The sequence below is a fragment of the Herpailurus yagouaroundi genome, unplaced genomic scaffold (assembly GCF_014898765.1).
Source record: "Herpailurus yagouaroundi ecotype Mexico unplaced genomic scaffold, PumYag 141, whole genome shotgun sequence".
NCBI lineage: Eukaryota > Metazoa > Chordata > Mammalia > Carnivora > Felidae > Herpailurus > Herpailurus yagouaroundi.
Window position 1 is genome coordinate 39224374 of NW_024412396.1, and position 22193 is coordinate 39246566.

The 22193-nt window shown below is 36.7% G+C and overlaps 1 protein-coding gene across 1 annotated transcript in view; it reads right to left on the reverse strand.

The window, feature by feature from the left end:
* Positions 1-7355: 7355 nt before the first annotated feature.
* Positions 7356-22193, reverse strand: part of SGPP1 (sphingosine-1-phosphate phosphatase 1) — a 35765-nt gene continuing 20927 nt past the window's right edge. Inside the window, exons 2-3 of the mRNA XM_040477345.1 lie at positions 22092-22181; positions 7356-9508 (exon numbers count right to left, since the gene is read on the reverse strand). Coding sequence (XP_040333279.1) covers positions 8957-9508; positions 22092-22181 — 642 coding nt within the window. The 3' untranslated portion in view covers positions 7356-8956. The remainder of the gene's footprint in view (positions 9509-22091; positions 22182-22193) is intronic.

A 22193-nucleotide genomic window follows, 5' to 3' on the forward strand; every position in this document is an offset into this window, starting at 1 on the left:
AGGAAATTGCGTCTCACAGAAGACAGAGCTAGTGCCTAAAGGTATAGCAGATTAGAGTCAGAGTCCCAAATCAAATCAAAACAGAACTTCTGGTCTTCTGATTTCTTCATCTGTAACATACTGGCTTGAATGTATTTCTTTTATTCAGCATAACCTGTTTTGTCACTGTGTGTTTAGGAGAAAACAGACACGGGATGGGAACATGAAAGCCAATACCAGTTTGGCACTAGCATCTTCATGCAGAATGGAATTCATGCACAAAGACTTTCACAAGAATGGACAAAAGAATTCTGTAAAGTGTCAAGGTCAGGACTGGAAAAAAACCACTGCTTGCAAGCCCAGAATGTGAAACCAGCTTTATAATAGACATTGACATATGATGACATGGAATACCTTAAAGCCCCCAAAGGCAGAAGTCTACAATCTTTCCTTCTGACTTCTAAAAGCGCCTCATGGAACAGTCACCCAAGTTTCACTGGAATGAGTTTCAGGGGAATGGTGTACATGGAACGCCTGCACGTGCAGATCTGCAATAGCCAGTAACATGTTTGAGGCCTAACTGTAAGGTAAAATATAAGACAATATGGTCATTATGTCTTTTTCAGATAGGACACCCCCACCCCCACCCCATGAAGCAGTCAAGAGCCTTTTGAACAATAATGCTGAATCAGGAAAATTAGGTGGTCATGGGTGTATCAGGGATTACCTCACACATGGGGAACATATCTTGGTGTCTGTGATTCTAGTAGCAAACACCCTTCCCACACTCACCTCAGAGTTTTCTTAACTCAAGCGGTTGGGGTTCATCAGATGTGTGATAGGTTCTGACCTCTCAATCCATTGAAGAAACATCACAGTCTCAGTATGGTGGGTTAAGAATTACGCTGAAGAACACCAGTGTTATTCCCAGAGTGACTGGAAAGCCCAGAGTGAGTCCCCTGGGAGCTAGTCCTCGCTGTAGAATGCAGAAAGCCTACGTGTAGCTGGTCTGCAGCCTCTTCCTTATCCTCGTGACCTGTTCCCTCATGGTCTGTTAGCAGGTTTCTGGGTATGTCATTAGTTTGTTTTACTTCCCTCTAGTGAGGGTTTGGAAGGTGAGGGGAGTAGTATAACTTCATATTCAAAGTCCTAACTCACTGGGGTCTCCTCCTCTAACTGCATCTATGGAAGTCATGATCTCATGTCACGAAAATCAAGGCCTTGGGCTTCTTGATATAAAATCCAAGGTTAATTAATATATGAAATTACCTTATTTTTCCTCTTAATAGGTAAACAAGACTTAAAGCAAAACACATTAGCCTTTTCATTTATCACAGATTAAAAAAAAAAAAGAAACAAAAACTATCTATCAAACAATAGTTTTGATTACCTTCAAGCTGGGTGTAATTTCATCCCTGAGCTAAGTGAGTAATAAATACTGCAGCTCTTCTACTGGTAAAGAAAGGCAACACTTCATTATTTATATGAATTTCTTATTAAACATTTTAACAAACTTTTCAACTTTATATCCTACTACTCTCTTCCAGGTACCTGACCACCTGCAGTGCATTTGTTTGCTAACCATGTCTAACACACTCCCATTTTTGTGCCTTGGTTCTACTCATTTCTTCTACCAAAGATGTATCCTTTGCCCACCACAGTGCTCTTAGCCCATCCAAATTTTCATTCACTTGGAACTGTTCAACACTGCATCATGAAGTTATAGTCTGCCTGCCTGAGAAAGTAATTAAGATTGCACATAATCACAGGCATACCTCATTGTATTGCATTTCACAGATATTGCGGGGATTGGGTTTTGTTTTTTAGAAATTGAAGTTTTGTGGCAATCCTGTGTCGAACCAATCAGTGCCATTTTTCCGGCAGCATTTGCTCACTTTGTGTGTGTGTCACACGTTAGTAATTCTTGCAGTATTTTAAACTCTTTCCTTATGATGATCAGTGATTACAGACTCATTGAAAGCTCAGATGATGGTTAGCATTTTTTAGCAATAAAGTATTTTTTAAATTAAGATATGTCAATTGGGGGGCGCCTGGGTGGCGCAGTCGGTTAAGCGTCCGACTTCAGCCAGGTCACGATCTCACGGTCTGTGAGTTCGAGCCCCGCGTCAGGCTCTGGGCTGATGGCTCAGAGCCTGGAGCCTGTTTCCGATTCTGTGTTTCCCTCTCACTCTGCCCCTCCCCTGTTCATGCTCTGTCTCTCTCTGTCCCAAAAATAAATAAACGTTGAAAAAAAAATAAAAAAAAAAAAAAGATATGTCAATTGGGGTGTTTTTTTCCTAGATATAGTGCTATTGCACACTTAACAGACTACAGTATAGACATGACTTTTATATGCACTTTTTGGTAAAACAAAAAAATTGATTTGACTCCCTTTACTGTGATACTCACTTTATCCCAGTGATCTGAAACCAAACCCACAATATATGAGGTATGCCTGTATCTGCTAATAATATTATAGATTTATGAATTTGGTATGGAGTTGCTGTATATGAGCTCTAAGATCCTATATGGATCTAAAATGTTTTATAATTCTATAATCCCCTTAACATACGTAATGTGGGAAAATGTAGATGATTTTTAGGAAAGAGAAAAAATATTTCAGATGTAAATGCTGTATTTGGGTTTATAATTCATTAATGTTACTTATAAATTATGCTATATATTTAGACATTATATGTTAATTTTAAAAATTTACAGCTTGTGTCCATAAATGAATTTTGGGAATATACTGCCAAGGGAAATGTTTTTAAAATATTTATTTTGTAACACTATTTGAAACATTTTGCAGAGTGGAAAATGTTGAAGGAGTATTAGTTCAGTTTTTTATGTTCACTATTTCAAGGCTGTTATCATAGTACTTCGATTAGAAATAACCAAAATTAACACTATCCATTAAAATGAGTTTGGCGAATTTCATCCCTAAATCAACCCAGATAAAAAGAGGGGCAAAGTAATATTCTCAAGATTACACTTCTATAGCTTATTAACTGGGAACAAATGTTATACCCTCATTTATACAGAACACTTTTGGCAGATTCGCTTTTAGTTTTTTTAGTGTTTATTTATTTTTGAGAGAAAGCATGCACACGATCAAGCAGGAGAGGGGCAGAGAGAGAGGGAGATGGAGAGTCCCAAGCAAGCTCTGTGCTGTCAGTGCAGAGCCTAAGGAGGGGACGAAGGGCTCAAACTCAGGAACAGTGAGATCATGATCAGAGCTGAAACCAAGAGTTGGACACTCGACTGAGCCACCCAGGAACCCCTTTAAAAATTTTTTTTTACCATTTATTTATTTTTGAGACAGAGTATGGGTGCGCACATGTGTGTGTAAGTGGGGGAGGGGCAGAGAGAGAGAGGGAGAGAATAAAATTTGCTTTTAAAGAAATAATACCTTGGGGCGCCTGGGTGGCTCAGTAGGTTAAGTATCCCACTTCAGCTTCGGTCATGATCTCCTGGTTCGTAAGTTCGAGCCCCTGCATCAGGTTCCTCTGCACTGAGAAGGCAGAGCCTGCTTGGGATATTCTCTCCCTCTCTGCCCCTGCCCCACTCACACACTCTTTCTCTCAAAATAAATAGACTTTTAAAAAGATAAATAATAATTTGGACATAAATCACATTCTATAAAACAGGGCACTGAAGTAATTACAGGCAAAACATTTCAAGAATCTAAATTATCCTTTAAATATTTGCATGAAAAGTGATAAAATTCCTACCAGATAAATTGGAAGCATTTATTTACAAGCTAAAGTTTTAAAACAACTAAAACAAGTAAAAAGTAAACTATTACATCATTTTTTTACTTTTTTAGATCATTAATCTCTTTGAGAACCTGTTGGAAGTTGTAGAATTTTTCCCCCAGAAAAATGTACATACTATATAGCCTGTCTGTGGATTGAGTATTCATTCAACATATGTTAATCAAATGCCTACTGTCCCAGGGACCCAGAAGTAAATAGAGGCACAGGCTATTTTTTGTTCATGGAGCTTATATCATAGAACATTTGAAGCCAATAATACATAAGCAAGAGAATCCCAGGTTTCGATATATGCTATAATGCGATTTCAGTTAAGAGAACCCCTAATACAGGACAAAGGAAAAACCTCAAATCTGAAGAGGTAATAATACTATTGTGTTTTGTTGTTTTTTTTTTTTTTAATTTTAAGTTTTTTATTTTGAGAGAGAGAGCAAGCAGGGTAAGGGCAGAGTGTGAAGAGAGAAAGAATCCCAAGCAAACTCCTCACTGTCAGCACAGAGCCTGATGCAGGGCTCAAACTCACAAACCGTGAGATCATGACCTGAGCTGAAACCAAGAGTTGGCGCTTAACTGACTGAGCCACCCAGGTGCCCCTGTGGTAATTTTTTTTAAAAGAATCCATTTTATACCTCCTAAGAAAAGGTCATTATGTAACAAAAACTTTGAAAACATGTATTAAATCAAATACTGCAAATAGCATAATAGGTAAGGTAAAAGTGTATGAAATTTTAAAACCTGAGATAATGGGCTTGGTGACATAAACCTAACAACGTTGTAGACATCATGATATAATTGGTTAGTATGGGTCACTAACCCATTTCACAATTCATTTGGCTTTCAGAAAATGGGGGGAACCTCCTAAAATACAAACATATTCTGTCATATCCTGTTGCTTGCAGTGCTAGGGGCTGGGCTGTTTTAAATGGTGGAAAATGCACCAAGACTAGGGGTGCATGGGTGGCTCATTTGGTTAGGCTTCCGACTTTGGCTCAGGTCATGATCTCACAGCTTGTGGGTTCAAGCCCCGCATCGGGCTTTGTGCTGACAGCTCAGAGCCTGGAGCCTGCTTCGGATTTAGTGTCTCCCTCTCTCTCTGCCCCTCCCCAACTTGCGCTTGCACTCTCTCTCTCAAAAATAAACAAACATTTAAAAAAAATGCACCAAGACTAAAGATGATGAAAGGAAAAAGACAAATTTATAAAATACCTGCTAGTTGAAATTAACAAATTAGTGTTTATTTCTGGAAACATTTTTTTTTAATGTTTCTTCTATTTTTCTTTGAATTCTCCCTCCTGTCTTATAAGCAGGGCATGCTTTGTTTATAAAGATGTGTAGTGGGCTTAAAAATGGAGAGTTTTCTAAAATGTCCTTTACAGTTAGCATGTTAAAATTTATTTTTATTGTGCTATTTGCAGCTTATGTAAGCACAATTAAAATTTAAGTGTGTAAAGAGGTTTTTTTTTTTTCTTTTTAACTTAAGTACACTATAGAAGAAACTGGAAGAACATGACCAAAATCTGACAAAATATCCTGCATCGTACCATCCACTATGTCCGGTTACAGTACTCTTCTCAAAATATTGCTTGTTCCCTTTCCAAAAAAAATCTCTTTAGCAGACAAAAACTCCCTTCAGAAAAACTAATTCAACTTTTAAGTTGAATTTTAAAAATTGGTCCTTACTCATGTCCAAATTAAACAGATTTTTTTCAACTTTTTTTTTTTTTTTTTTTTTAATTTATTTTTGGGACAGAGAGAGACAGAGCATGAACGGGGGAGGGGCAGAGAGAGAGGGAGACACAGAATCGGAAACAGGCTCCAGGCTCTGAGCCATCAGCCCAGAGCCTGACGCGGGGCTCGAACTCACGGACCGCGAGATCGTGACCTGGCTGAAGTCGGACGCTCAACCGACTGCGCCACCCAGGCGCCCCCAAATTAAACAGATTTTTAAATCTAGTGAAAACCTTGTTAACAAGAATGAAATTGTTTTGCTAATAAAAAATGTTTGCAGGAGCACCTGGGTGGCTCAGTCGGTTGAGCGTCCAACTTCAGCTCAGGTCACGATCTCACTGTCTGCGAGTCTGAGCCCCGCATCGGGCTCTGGGATGATGGCTCAGAGCCTGGAGCCTGCTTCCAATTCTGTGTCTCCCTCTCTCTCTGCCCCTCCCCCGTTCGTACTGTGTCTCTCTCTGTCTCAAAAATAAATAAACGTTAAAAAAAAAATGTTTGCAGTATGAAATTATGTGATCATATATTCAAAATTAAAAATTCTAGTATTTACTCCTCCTTAGGGAATATTTTATGAAAATTTTCTTTTAAATTATACTCCTATCACTGAATTTTTGTTGCGTTTGAAAAACACATTTACTAAAGATTATAAAGGAAGCTAGTAAATAAAAATAATTATACAAATCTGTAGTCACATTGTTTTACATTAGGTCTTCTAATGAGTTTCTGGCAGACCTAGGTTTTGCAATTGACATATCACAGCATTTTAAAGTTACAAAATGAAATGTCCATATGTTAATTCAGCTTGAAAAAATACCTATTCCTGGGGTACCTGGGTGGCTCAGCTGATTAAGCGTCCAACTCTTGGTTTCCACTCCTGACGTGATCTCCTGGTCGTGAGATCAAACCCCACGTCCAGCTCTGGGATGACAGACAGCGTGGATCCTGCTTGGGATTCTTTCTTTGCTCCTTGCCAGCTAGCACACACTCACTCTCTCTCTCTCTCAAAATAAATAAACATTAAAACAAAACAAAACAAAAAAACCCTGTTCCTGGAGCGCCTGGGTGGCTCAGTCAGTTAAACCTCCCACCTCAGCTCAGGTCATGATATCACGGTTCATGGGTTCGAGCCCTGCATCAGGCTCTGTGCTGACAGCTCAGAGCCTGGAGCCTGCTTCGGACTCTGTGTCTCCCTCTCTCCCTCAGCCCCTCCCCTGCTCTCTCCCTGTCTCTCAAAAATAAACATTAACAAAAACAAAAACCTGTTCCTAATACTGTGTCTAATGCCTGAGACAATGAATTGGCAGTCAACTACCTGTAATACCATTGGTCACAGATTCTGCTGAAACATTTTATTCATGTTTCTTAATATTATGAAACTTTTTACTAAAAGTACAATGTCAGAATGATCACAATTGGACCCCAAAGTCAGTTTGAACCCTGAAGAATTTCTTTGATATCTTCTATTACTGAAAACAGAACTCTGGTTTTGAATAAGATGCTTCAGAGGAAAAGCCTGCTAGAATGAAAATCCTAAATATATTTTATAAATATCAGATAATACAGAGAACAAATGCAAAGAAGGTAAACAAAACAAAATACTCTTCAATTCTGAATTTGGCTTTTATTTTAAAATACATTTAGCATGGAGATACCATAGGACAGAAAATAATAAATCACAAAGAAATGGAATATTTTCAAATACCTTTTAAGCTAGATATAAAAATTAATAAGATAGCATAGACCCAAATTATGGGAAATAGTTCCTAAAATTCAATTCATTAAACACATTTTGAAAGAAAAGTTCTTTGCACATTTTCCAACGTACCGATATGTTCCTAAGTGCCTCGGTTTCCTACTAACAGCTAAAGGTCCCAAATTTAGTTGTTTTACTTAAAATTATCATATTCAATGTTGGTAAAAATTACCATGTCCCTAAATTCTCAATCGGAATTATAAAAATATGAGTTCAAATAGTTATGCTGTCCAAAATAGAAACATCTTAAGTGATACTTCTGGATAATCAGACAGATATTGCACTAAAGTCAGTAATTCCATACCTGATGCTCATTTATATGGAAAGTTAATTCTCTTAAGAAAAACTTACTACAAATAAACTTAATGTTAACCTAATTACAATTACACTTCAAAATATAAAGGCACAGACAGAAGAAAGAATAGTTTAATACCCAAATTTTCCACTGTGAAAATAATAAAAATTGAAAAAATAATAGGATCTAAAATACTGATACTTTCAGATTTTATAATTTACTTTAAGTAGCTAATAAATGGGTATTAAAAGTTAACACTGCTAAATCCAATCCTTTCCAAATAATTTAGAAAAACGGTTTGTTTATAAATTAAGTGTGTGCATTGTCCCATCTATAAATTTCAATTACATTTCCATTCATTGGAAGTATCTACCTGCAGTATAAACAATCAAGACAATGTACAAAAAATATATCTTGTTCCTAAAACTTACAATGCACAGAAAAATACCTACAAAAATGGAAATACTTATCCATTTAGCTACCCAATAAATTAGTGAGAAAGTTTAACCCATTCCACATTTCTTTCCAAACAAAGGCTAAACAATTGAGGGTGGCTTGCTTCTAGCCCTGTTAGTTTGACATGTATTTTTAAAACATTTGCCTGATTATATGTAACTTAAGATAAAGATAGTATCTTATTTTTGTATCACAGTATACATGGCATTTCTTAATTCAGCAACAGAAAGGCACAATTAGCAAGCAATAAAATTCAGTACCTGAATTATTAAACTGATGTCCAGAATAACTGCAAATAAAGTACATTCAACACAGTGTACAGAATTGAAAAAAAAAAAAACCCTAATTTTTCTGAAAATTTGGTCCATTAAAAATGCCTCCCATGCTCAACATCATGGGTAACATGAAAGGTGACGGCAGTGTAAAAAGAGGCAGTAAAACATTATGTGGTGGCATATGAATTCTGGTCTAGTAATTACGCAATTCAATTAGGAAATGGTTCCCATAGTAAATAAATGTTAAATATATCTGTTAATAACAACGTGCCTGTACTAAATCCAAATATACCGGCACACTGTTTGCATATTATTGATTTTATAATACAGCCCCACAGTTTAAAATAACTTAGGTATATTATTTCATATATAACATACATTAGATACATAATTGTACATTATGTATCTTAATATATATTATATATAACTCGAATTCATAACAGCATAAAACTCTCCAAACATTACATGAACATTCTAAATGGATACTTATCATTTTCTCAGTGTTGAAATAGCTCAGCTCACCTAAAACAATATCTGGATGTGCAATGATAAAATGCACTGACTCTTACGAATTTACTTAAATAATTATTTAAGTTAAATTCCTGCAAAAGCCTAACTCTGATTTGGCTTTTAACTAGGATATATTTTTAGATATCAGTAACTGATACCCTCCTTTCTTATAAACAGTATTTCTGCATCAAGAGATACCAATAAAGAAAAATAGATAAGGAACCAAAAATGTGATAGAGAAACCAACCATTCCATAGGTAATATACCGATAAGGAAGTTCAACTTCCATGTGTTGTCTTGCTTTTCGAATATCATCACATGGTATACTGAAGATTTTACAGGCTAAAGGAATGGTGATCCTTTTCATTATATCTCTGACTATTAGTACAAATACCATCCCGATGAGGATCCGCAGTATGGCTTTTCCAAACATAGTCATGGTAATGGGGGGCAGAGCTAATGGTAGTATATCCAGAGAAGGATCTAACATTAGACCCACGTTATGGCTAACATGAGATCCACATGCAATTCCAGCACCACTTCCTAGAATCTCAGCTGTGTCTCCTCGGGATGTACTCCAGGTGTCAAGAGTGAAAGAAAAGATCCCCAAGGCTAAATGAAGCCCAATGATGATTAATGGAGCATATTTGTGAGTTTGGTTGAAGTCGTCAATCAGGTCCACAAACGGATAGAAGATAGCTAAGATTAAAATGGTATATAGGAATCCGGCAATAATATCCTGGGAAAAGAGAAAAGTAAAGTTGTTCAGCATAATACTATTTTTGACATTTAAAAACATATATTTCACATTTTAAATGTTAATACAGATTCTTTAGATATCACATTTTCAAACTTTACTGACCATATAATAAATACTAAACATTTAGTGATAATAAAAAGATTAATTTGATAATAATAATGAAAGTATTATGTTTTTGGGGCGCCTGGGTGGCCCACTCATTTGCGCATCTGACTCTTGACTTTGGTTCAGGCCCGGATCTCATGGTTCATGTGATCAAGCCCTATGTCGGGCTCTGTGCTGACAGTACACAGCTTGCTTGGGATTCTCTCTCTCCCTCTCTCTTTACCCCTTGCCTGCTTGTGCTCATGCATGTGCATGCATGCCCTCTCTCTCAAAATAAACATTTAAAAGTTATGTTTTCATAATTCTACCTTTTTATAAACTAACTACATATATGCTATATAAGATTTATATTTAAATCCTTAACAATAAACTCTGCCTAAATTGTGTAGTTTTTTTTAACTTTTTTAAAAAATTATTTATTTTATTTAGGAGAGAGAGCGGGGGCACCTAGGTGGCTCAGTGGGTTAAGCGTCTGACTTCAGCTCAGGTCACGATCTCACAGTTTGTGAGTTCGAGCTCCGTGTCGGGCTCTGTGCAGACAGCTCAGAGCCTGGAGCCTGCTTCAGATTCTCTGTCTCCCTCTCTCTGCCCCTCCCTTGCTCATGCTCTCTCAAAAAATGAATAAACGTTAAAAAAAAATTTTTTTTTTAAAGGAGAGAGAATGCAAGCAGGGCAGGGGCAGAAAGAGAGGTGGAGAGAGTGAATCCCTAGCAGGCTCTGCACCTGCAGTGTGGAGCCCAATGCAGCGCTGGAAACCCATGAACCATGAGATCATGACTTGAGCAGAAACCGAGTCAGACACTTAACCGAGTCATCCAGGTGCCCCATGTGTAGTTTTGATTTCTGGGAAATTACACAGCTGACCCTTAAACAATGTGAGGATTGGGGTGGCCACCCCACATACAGTAAAAAACTCATATATTATAACTTTGACTCCCCCAAAACTCAACTACTAATAGCCTACTACTGACCTGAAGCCTTACCAATAACTAAACATCAACTAACACATATAATTAATGCTATACATATTATATACTGTATTCTTACAGTAAAGTAAGAGAAATAAAAGAGAAAGTAGAATAAAGAGAAATAAAAATGTTAAGGAAATCATAAGAGAAAAGACACTCAGTACTATAAAAAATCTGCATATAAGTAGACCCATGCAACTCAAATCCATGTTGTTAAAGGGTCAACTGTAGTTGCCTAATGTTTTTCTGTCTTAAAATTTTTATTAGGTAATAACTGATACATAGAAAAAGATACGTAGAGTGTATATGAAGTTATAAAATTCATATCTATGAAATCACTGCTGCAAAAAAGATAATAATATTACCAGTACTTTGAATCTTTTGTATGCTGTCTCCCAACTCTATCACTCTGTATCCTACAAAAGGCAATTATAAACCTGAGTTTTGGCTGAATAAATACAGTAAAACCTTGGGTTGTGAATAACTTGTTCTGCAAGTGTTCAAACATTTCTAATAAATTTTAATTTGATAAACGAGTGATGTCCTGCAATACAAGTAGTACATGATGCCGAATGTCACATGATCATAACTGAGCCAATGGTTCTTGAAATTCGCTTTGATATACGAGTGCTTCAGATTACAAGCATGTTTCTGGAACAAATTATGCTCACAAACCAAGGTTCTACTGCACTTGTTAAAAGCTTTCATCACATATCTCCAAACAAACAAAAAATGACCTAGTTTTGCTTCTTTCTGAGCTTATAAAAATGTTATATAGTGCACAGTTCAAGATTCATTCCTTATATGTAGTTGTAGGTCATTCACTTTCCCAACTGTGTAATACTTTGCTGTGTGATTATACAGTTCACTTATTCATTCTTCCACTGGTGGTCATTTAAGTTGTTCATAGGTTTTGGATTAGTTTATTGGCTATGGTTGAGCTTGAGTGCTTTCTTAATTAGTATCTCTTCTTAAACCAACCAGGAATATTATAACCAGTGCAACCATTTTTTTTGTTTCAATGTTGCCTGGTGTGGGCAAGAGTTTCCTAGAAACAGAATGGCAGAATCATAGGGTATGTGCATGTTCCATTTTATAAGATTAAAAATTTCCAAAATGTTCGTAAAAATTTACATCCCATCAGTTCTGCATTTCTTGATTAAATTGCATTTTCCTGATTTTTTTATAAGATTATGCGTTATTCCTTTTCTCTGTAATGTATATTTGTGTCTTTTTGTAACCATTCTTTTAGATTTTTTTTCTTGTTTTACATGATTTTTTTCATATGGTATTCATATATAAATCCTTTATCAATAAAATCTCTTATCAATAACATGTTCTATAAACATCTTTTTTGGATTTTGTAGCTTGCCTTTTCATTTTCTTTATGGCACCTTTTAGTGAAGAGAAGTTCTAAATTTAATGTAGTCATATTTATCATTGTATCTTGTTTAAGAAAGCCCTCTCTGCCACAAAATCATAAAGGTATACTATTCAAAAAGTTTTTAAGTTTGCCTTCTACATTTAAGACTTCAGTATATCCTCAAACTCTTGCCATTGTCCTCATTGTGCAGAAGTTCAATGACTTTGTCATGGATCAGTGAAGTTAACAGTACAATGCACTGTTCTAAACTATGTAAAATTCTAAATCAGAATACTGTGGAATAGAAGAAGGGCTGAAGGTACAGACAATTCCTAAAGAGAGTAAGAACTGAATGTGCAGCTAAAAATTTTGAAGAATTTAAGTTCTTTAACCACCACCTTCCTGGGAAGCGTCAAATATTTATTGGACGAATAAATGAATCCCTTACATGAATCTATTCTAACAAAATCTACTAAATTACTTGTAAGTGAATCTTTACTCTGTTTTTCAACAATTACATTACAGGCATCATTAAAAAAACATTTTAAAAATTTATTTCCATATAGAACAAGTTTTTCCTGATGTTTTCCAATTCTAAAAATATGAAATGAGATTATTTAAAAGCAATTGTGTTCTCTTTATAGAAGTGACTGCTTTCATAGTATGTCGAAGAAAAATATAAGCAATTAACAAAATGTTTATCAAATTGTGAACTAAAGCAATATCACTTGTGTATTCAAACTTCTTAGAAGGCATATAAAGCATTTCATATCTGGCTTCTGCCTATCCTAACACTTCAATGCCAGGGGCCCCTGGCTGGCTCAGGCAGTAGAGCATATGACTCTTGATCTCGGAGTTCTAAGTTAGAGCCCCACAATGGGTATAGAGATTACTTAATAAAAAGAATCTTAAACACAAAACGCTTCAATGCCAGGTCCCATAATGAATTTTAGACTATTTCTCTCATCTTGGAATTATCTTTCCTCCTCTATTTTAGGAAAACCATTACATATCCTTTGAGATTCTGCTCAGGCACCTCTCTTCTCCATAAACTTTCTCTTCTCCTACCCCATAATAAGGAATTCCCTCCTCCTTACCTCCATAGCATCTGCTACAAAAGTTACCACATTGTTTTCCATTTTTTGCTTTCTATTTCTATTAGAAAACCAAAGGTTCACAACCTCTGTGCCCTTTAGAAGTCACTAAAGAACTTTGTAAATATTGATGCCTGGGCCAATCCTCAGAGATTCTGATTTAACTGAATTGAAGTGTGAGTAGGACATCAATTTTTTTTTTAATGTATACTTATTTTTGAGAGAGACAGAGAGAGAGAGAGACAGAGAGAACAAGCAGTGGAGGGGCAGTGAGGGAGGGAGAAAGAGAATCCCAAGTAGGCTCCACACTGTCAGCACAGAGCCCAATGTGGGGCTTGAACTCAATGAACAGTGATCATGACCTAACCAACTGAGTCACCCAGGCACCCTGGGCATCAACTTCTTTCTAAAAAAAAAAAAGAAAGAAAGAAAGAAAGAAAAAGAGCTCCCCAGAGGCATCTGAGTGGCTCCATCGGTTAAGTTTCGGCTTAGGTCATGATCTCACCATTCGTGTGAGTTTGAGCCCCATGTCGGGCTCTGTGCTGACAACTCAGAGCCTGGAGCCTGCTTCAGATTCTGTGTCTCTCTCTCTGCCCCCTCCTCCACTCGCATTCTGTCTCTCAAAAATAAATAAAAATGTTAAAAAGTATTTTTTTTTAAGACAAAAATTTTAAAAAAGCTCCCCAGTGGTTCTGTTGTGCAGCTCCAGTTGAGGAACCACTGCATTACATATTTACATTACATATTACCTATTTAGACAGTGATCTCTCAAAAGCAAAGTCTTTATCTTATTTATACATATATACCCAATGGCTGGCACACAGTAAGTAGGCAATAAATATTTGTTTAGTTAAACTGAGAGAAATTCTTTAGATTCATCATATTGACTATATAATCCTGCTTGATAAGAACTCTGTATGAGAAATAGATGAAACATAATTTCTTCAATTTAGGCTAAAGACATTTTCAGGGAATAACAGTCTCTACACTGAAAACACTGTTCTAATACTTTACATTTAGTGTCATATTTGATCCTCACAAACACCCTGATATGGCTTCCCTGGAATAATCTCATTTTGCTCTCCTCTGTTGTCCCCAGAATAAATACTAAAAATGCCTTTTTTTCCCCTTTCAAGGAGTGTTCAAATTTAATAAAAATTTATGGTTACATTAGCCATTTTTTTTGTTTTATTTTATGTTATCTTATTTTAATGTTTATTTATTTATTTTGGGAGAGGAAGAGAGGGCGACAGAAAAGGCCAACCAGGCTCCATGCTGTCAGCGCACTGGGGCTTGAGCCCACAAACCATGAGGTCATGACCTGGGCCGAAATCACGCGTCGGACGGTTAACTGACTGAGCCACCCAGGTGCCCCTGGCCAGTTTTTAAATAAAGAAAACTGAACTAATGTCATAGACCTAAGTATTTAATCTGATGGATTAAAGGTGCTCAATATATTTTGTTGAAAAAAAATGAATATTCAGCATTAGGAATTATATACTGGAGTGAAAAACTAAATTTTCAAATTTTTTTAACATGAGGTCTTCCATGAAAACTCAGATACATACTAAAAGTTACCTAAGAATTCTTATTAATTGAATTTTACTGCAGTTACTCAAAGATTCCAAAAGTGACCCAAACTCTGACCATACTTGTGGATACGGAGACCTCAAATTATGACTGTCAGACCTCTATTCTTCATATTTCAGATCACTAATTTCCACAGAATTACACTTTTATGAGGGTATAGTCCTTTGGTTGCTATCCTACCCTTTCTTCCCTACGATGTAATTAAAGGCACAGATCTCGTGAAATAACTACAGAATTTTGGCTGTCAGAATAGAAGCTGTTGCTTTATTTCTTATTTAAATTTCATGATAGGGCACCTGGGTGGCTCAGTTCATTGAGCATCTGACTTTGGCTCAGGTCATGATCTCACAGTCTATGAGTTCACGCCTCAAATCCAGTTCACTGCTGTTAGCACAGAGCCTGCTTTGGATCCTCTGTCCCCCTTTCCCTCTGCCCCTCCCCCCTGCATCTCAAAAATGTTTTATTTAACTTTAAAAAGAATAAATTTCATGACTGATTAAAAAACTTTCAGAATATGCTCATGTGGAAATGTCTGGGCCTTGTAATTCTCAGAATGTGTACCAAGTTAGAAGTTTTAAATGACAATTGATGTTATTTACATAAAACCATATATAATAAATTTACTGTAAAGTTAAGTGAAAGGAAGGGTTAATAGCTCTGAAATTAGCTGTTTTTTTTATAGTTTTTTCTTACCATAGATATAAGTAGATGTTCATTCCTATAAAATGCTTATAGTACTTTATTTATTTTAATGTTTATTTATTTTTGAGACAGAGAGAGACAAAGCATAAATGGGGGAGGGTCAGAGAGAGAGGGAAACACAGAATCTGAAACAGGCTCCAGGCCCTGAGCTGTCAGCACAGAGCCCGACGTGGAGCTCGAACTCACGGACCATGAGATCATGACCTGAGCCGAAGTCGGACGCTTAACCGACTGAGCCACCCAGGCGCCTGCTTATAGTACTTTAGAAAATGAAAAATTTGGGGCGCCTGGGTGGTGCAGTCGGTTAAGCGTCCAACTTCAGCCAGGTCACGATCTCGCGGTCCGTGAGTTCGAGCCCTGCATCAGGCTCTGGGCTGATGGCTCGGAGCCTGGAGCCTGTTTCCGATTCTGTGTCTCCCTCTCTCTCTGCCCCTCCCCCGTTCATGCTCTGTCTCTCTCTGTCCCAAAAATAAATAAAAAACGTTGAAAAAAAATTTAAAAAAAAAGAAAATGAAAAACTTAATCAATTAAATGACTTTTAAAGACATTCCTACATTTGACCACTTTTTAAAGTTTTTTTCATGTTTCTTTATTGGGATTTAGAATACCAAGCAGGCTCTGCACTGTCAGCACAGAGCCCAATGTGGGGCTTGATCTCAAGAAGTGTGAGATCTTGACCCAAGCCGAAATCGAGTCGGACGCCTAACCAAATGAGCCACCCAGGCACCCCCTATTTTTTTTAAGTTTTAATTTATTCTTTATTTAAGTAATCTCTACACCCAAAATGGGGCTTGAACTCACAACCCTGAGATCAAGAGTAACACTTCTCTGAGCCAGCCAGGTGCCCCTACATTTGATCACGTTAAGAATTCTTAAAAATAATTCAAAACAATTATAATTCTAGAAATATATTTCGGTATGACACAAAATATCCAAAATTTGTTGTCCTCAATTTTTTTTGTAGAGCTCCATGAATATTAAACTAGATTGTTTCAAGACTCTATACAAATTTACCTCCCTTTCTGATTATTAGTGATTTATATTATCCTGAATAGTGAGGGCAAACTGAGGCACCTAGGTGTCTCAGTTGGTTAAGCATCTGACTCTTGGTTTGGGCTCAGATCATGATCTCGTAGTTCATGAGTTCGAGCCCCATGTCAGGCTCTCCTGTCAGTGCAGAGCCCACTTGGGATTCTCTCTCTCTGCCCCTCCCCTGCTTGCTCTCTCTCAAAATAAATAAATAAACTTAAAAAAATAGTAAGGGCAAACTGAACTTCCAAGCAACAGAACCAGAAGGAAGGAAGGAATTAATTCAGGGCATAAACATGCTAGCTATAACTGTGATGTCAATTTAATGTATGACATTAAAATGTATACTAAGTGGTTTTAAGCATTACAGCACAAAGTATGTAATAAAGGAAAGTTAATGTTAAAGGTAGCAAAAAGAACTTAAATTAGCAAATTAAAAAAAAACCTTAGCACATAATTTTAGATACTAATCACAGATAACTTAATATTCCCTCAAAGTTAATAGATAATTACACATTTGAATGGAATATTCAAGGTTATCGAATTTATGAAAGGAAGAAGGTATCAAGTACCATAAATTCAACACAGATTTATTACATATAAAGTCTAAACTTTTATCCTTTTCATTTCTTCCGATCAGGAAATAGATCTAGAGAAGCTGGTGATTTGCTGAGATTAGAATTCCAGGCTCCTATGATATCCTAGTGAGTTGCTGGGGTGTTTTCAATTATAATATCTTATTTTATTTTATTTTATTTTATTTTATTTTATTTTATTTTATTTTATTTTATTTTATTTTATGTTGAGAGAGAGAGTACACGCACAAATGGGGGAGAGGGGCAGAGGCAGAGAGACAGAATCTTCATGAGATCGAGAGAATCGACATGGGGGCTCGATCCCATGACCCTGGGATTGTGACCTGAGCCAAAATCAAGAGTTGGACGCTCAACCGACTGAGCCACCAGGCACCTCAATTATAACATATTTTAGGTGTCCTGCTTCTTATTTCAATATGCTAATATACTACTATAAGTGCACTATTAAGGACAGATTTTGGAATATTTACCTTTAATTAAAATTCAGATTTAATATGCGATCATTATAGGAAAACTAGAAAATACAAATAATAACAAGTAGGTGGTGGTGGTCTTTTTTTTACATTTTATTCATTTTTGAGCGACAGAGACAGAGTGTGAGCAGGGGAGGGGCAGAGAGAGAGGAAGACACAGAATCTGAAGCAGGCTTCAGGCTCTGAGCTGTCAGCACAGAGCCTAATGCAGGGCTTGAAAGGCAAATCATGAGATCATGACCTGAGCCAAAGTTGGACGCTTAACTGACTGAGTCACCCAGGTGCCCCAATAAGCAGTTATTACCCAGGTACAGTTACTATTAAAACTCTCAATGTTTATTGCTCTAGATCTTGCTCTCTAACATGTTTTTGGATTTTTGGGGTTTTTTGTGCGTATATATGGTTGGTTTGATTTTATTTCTTCTTATAGAAATGGGTTTGAGGTATACTTACTACTTTATAATCTCATAATATCTTTCTAAAAAGACTTTACACATATAGACACATAAAACTGTTTGGAAAATTTTGGGTACATGGATTTACAATATATTCATAATTTTACTAATACAGAAACAAAACAGTAGTTTGACAAGTACCCAGTCCAGTAACTTAAAAAATGGCCTGTGGTTTTATGAATTTAATATTTTTCAAGTTTATTTATTTAGAGAGAGAGACTGCATCCACACACGTGAGCCAGGGAAGGTCAGGGAAAGGGAGGAGAGAATCCCAAGCAGGCTCCATACTGTCAGCACAGAGCCTGATGGGGGGCTCAATTCCAAGAACCATGAGATCATGACCTGAGCTAAAACCAAGAGTGGGACACTTAACCGACTGAGCTACCCAGGCACCCCATGAATTTAAATTTTGAGAGCTAGGTTTATAACAACTAAATAGATGTAGTAACTCCTCTATACTTTTCTTGGAAGTAAGAAAATCAATTTAGGAAAGTAGGCGGATGTTGAAAATAAACTAAGCTGTTGCTCTTTGTGTTGTAACAAAAACATACAGAACTTATGGAAAATACTGAATGAAGTGTTCATTATAAATCATTTAGAATAAATGATAAATAACACAAGAAGCCTCTTCTTGTGTTAATGAAGACATCCACTTAATAATAATAGGTATAGGTATCTAAGCACCTATTAGCAACTTGTAGGGCATACACTGCCTATAGCTCCATACTAATTTCACAATAAATAGTAAAGATACAAACTATGATCAAGAAAATAGTTAAAAGGGCACCTGGGTGGCTCAGGAAGTCAAGCATCAGACTCCTGATTTCAGCTCAGGTCATGATCTCAAGTTTCATGAGATCAAGCCCCACGAAGAGCTCTGTGCTAACAGCATGGAGCCTGCTTGTGATTCTCTCCCTCTCTTTCTGCCCCCCCACCCCTCTCCCTCCCTCCCTCCCTCTCTCTCTCTCTCTCAAAATAAATAAATAGAAAATAATTCAAAATGAAGGTAATTACTGAAATATTAAAATATAGGAAAAAGTGAAAATTGTGGGAATATATTAGATCCATAATGTAAGAAAGGGAGGGATTCATTATAGGTATAGTTTCATCCATCAACTATCAAATAATAAGCAATGTATTTCTTATTAGGAATAATTGTGGTTATAACACAGGATCATAGTTTGTAACGTCTGCACATTACTCATGATTTTACTTTTAAAAAGAAATAAAATAAAAAATAAAAGGAAAACAAAAATTTGTAATACTACACATAATAAAATTCAGTAGCTAGTCTGAATAAAATTGATGAAACATTCTATGGGACAAGAAGGTTTTTGTTTTTTGGTTTTTTTTAATTTTTTTTTTAAAGCTTTTTTTTTTTCAACTTTTTATTTATTTTTTGGGGGACAGAGAGAGACAGAGCATGAATGGGGGAGGGGCAGAGAGAGAGGGAGACACAGAATCGGAAACAGGCTCCAGGCTCTGAGCCATCAGCCCAGAGCCTGACGCGGGGCTCGAACTCACGGACCGCGAGATCGTGACCTGGCTGAAGTCGGACGCTTAACCGACTGCGCCACCCAGGCGCCCCTTAATTTTTTTTTTTAACGTTTATTTATTTTTGAGACAGAGAGAGACAGAGCATGAACGGGGGAGGGGCAGAGAGAGAGGGAGACACAGAATCGGAAGCAGGCTCCAGGCTCCGAGCCATCAGCCCAGAGCCCGACGCGGGGCTCGAACTCACGGACCGCGAGATCGTGACCTGAGCTGAAGTCGGATGCTTAACTGACTGAGCCACCCAGGTGCCCCGACAAGAAGGTTTTTGAATAAAGGACTAGGATTATCAGACTCATGATTTGAAAAATAATACATCAATATTGTTTTTAGGTCAGCTGATTCAAAAACAGAAGTCCAGTATATAAAAACTGAACTGAACTCAGCTTGAATGTTTGATCAATCCACTAAACATGTTTTTAAAGAACACATCTTTTATTATTTTTAATTTTTAAAAAATTTTTTAAGTTTATTTATTCATTTTGAGAGAGATAGGTAGAGCAAGCAGAGGAGGGGCAGAGAGAGAGGGAGAGAGAGAATTCCAAGCAGGCTCTGTCCTGTCAGCATGGAGCCCGATGTGAGGCTTGAACTCATGAACTGTGAGATCATGACCTGAGCTGAAACCAAGAGTCAGACACTTAACCAACTGAGCCACCCAGGAGCCCCAAAAGCACATCTTTTAGAAAGAATATTAAATATAATCAGATTCTTATTCCCCTTTTTATTACGATAATGAACCTAAGGGTAATATCTAATAGCTTTATCTTCCAGAAATATCAGGGATCCATTTTTTATCACTCAAAGATACATAACCATTTGGTAAATTTTTAGGAGCAATATTACTAACTTTTGTAGTTGGAAGAGAATCATTAACAAGGCACAGAAATGGATAACATTTTCTTGTGACAAATGCTAGATATGATATAAAAATCGGATACTGGGGGCACCTGGGTCGCTCAGTCAGTTAAGTGTCCAACTTCAGCTCAGGTCACGATCTCACAGTTTGTGAGTTCAAGCCCCGTGTCGGGCTCTGTGCTGACAGCTCAGAGCCTGGAGCCTCCTTCGAATTCTGTGTCTCCCTCTCTCTCCCCCCTCCCCTGCTCACATTCTTTCTCTCTCTGTCTCTCAAAAAATAAATAAACGCTAAAAAAAAAAAAAATTTTTTTTAATGATACTGAGGCTTATAAAATTAGTAGAGATTAATCAGAAAGGAAATTATATGTAAATTCACAATTTGTATTAATACAATTAATTATAAAAAGTTGAACATAAATAATCTGCTTATTAAAATAGTATTTGGGACTTGTGGAAATTTACTAGTGAAGGGGCAGCTACTGGAGGCAAGCAATCCAAGTTAAGAAATAGAAACCCAATATTTCTACAGCTATGAAACAAGCTAATTAGATACTTTCATGAGTAGAAAATTCTAAAAGTGTTAAATTGTTGCAAAGGACAAGAAAAATTTGATATAGCCAGTTATAAATTTTTTGATCACATGAATTAGTTCATATTTCTCCACTTTTTTCTGATCCTTTATCCACTAAATACATAATACGTTCATAGAGTGCGGTAAGAGACACTACACTGGATGCAAGGGATAGTGAGGGAACATAGAGTTACTTTTCTTATGTTGCTTATTTTCTAGTGGGGGTGACAGACAAGGAAAAAAGAAGTTGTAGTTGTGCCAGAATTATGCTCAAGATGCTCTGGGAGAAAGGTCATCTAGCCAGTCTAGAGAAAGGCAAGATGGGGAATGTAACAAGGCTTTTAGGAGATAAGAACACTTTTTGTGAATCCTGAAGAATGGATAGTTAGCTAGACAAAGGGAAATGGGTATTCCAAGCAGAAGTTACAACTTTCCTAAAGGTATCAAGGTAAGAGACACCAATTACATTCGAGGAAACAAGTCATTCAGTATGGCATCATGTTTGTGCTTTGGAAGTAAACTACAACAGGAGGCTAGACACCGTATGGAATGTGGTCAGACTGGAAGTAGGGCTACTAATTCAGAAGCTGTTACAGTCCTCTGGTGATGAGATGGTGCAAGCTAGAATGTCAATGGGCAGGGGAGAAAGGGAGGTGAGTAGTTGTGGCTAAAGAGTAGAGGTTCCCTGTGCTGGTGCTTTTTAAACTGAATAGCATTCTTAAAATAAAGTAACTGTTGGAAGCCCTAAAGTACCGTTGGGGAAAAGAAGAAAACTAGAGTTTAATATGTAAATACAAGTGGCACCAGGATGGTTTAAGTTCATGTTGTTTCTAGTCAGTGGGTGTTCACTACTGAGTAGAGCTCGCATTGATGTCTATATTCACATTGCTGCTTTGACTCTGGTGGAGAGGCACAAAAGACCGTAAGAAGGAAAATCAAATGGAGACTGGAAGACGGGAGAAACCTTATTCCTTATCCTGAACATAATACTTGGTTATTTGTGATTGTTGGGAACGGTTTCTAAAAAATACAATTACTACATTAAATGCCCACAAAACAATATGTTAATATATATATTTTTTGCAAAACAAAGGAGATTTACAGTAATATTTTCTCAGGTTTCTTGTAAGTTTGAAAATGATTAAAAACTATAAAATAGCCTGTCATTTTCAGAGAAAAATAAAGCACTGTGAATACAAATTTTCCTTACCAGAATGGAGTGCATTCCCATGTAAATTCTACTTAGGCAAACTAGAGAACACCAGCAAGGAATAAGAATCAGTCCACATAGAAGAGGATACTAAAGGGGAAA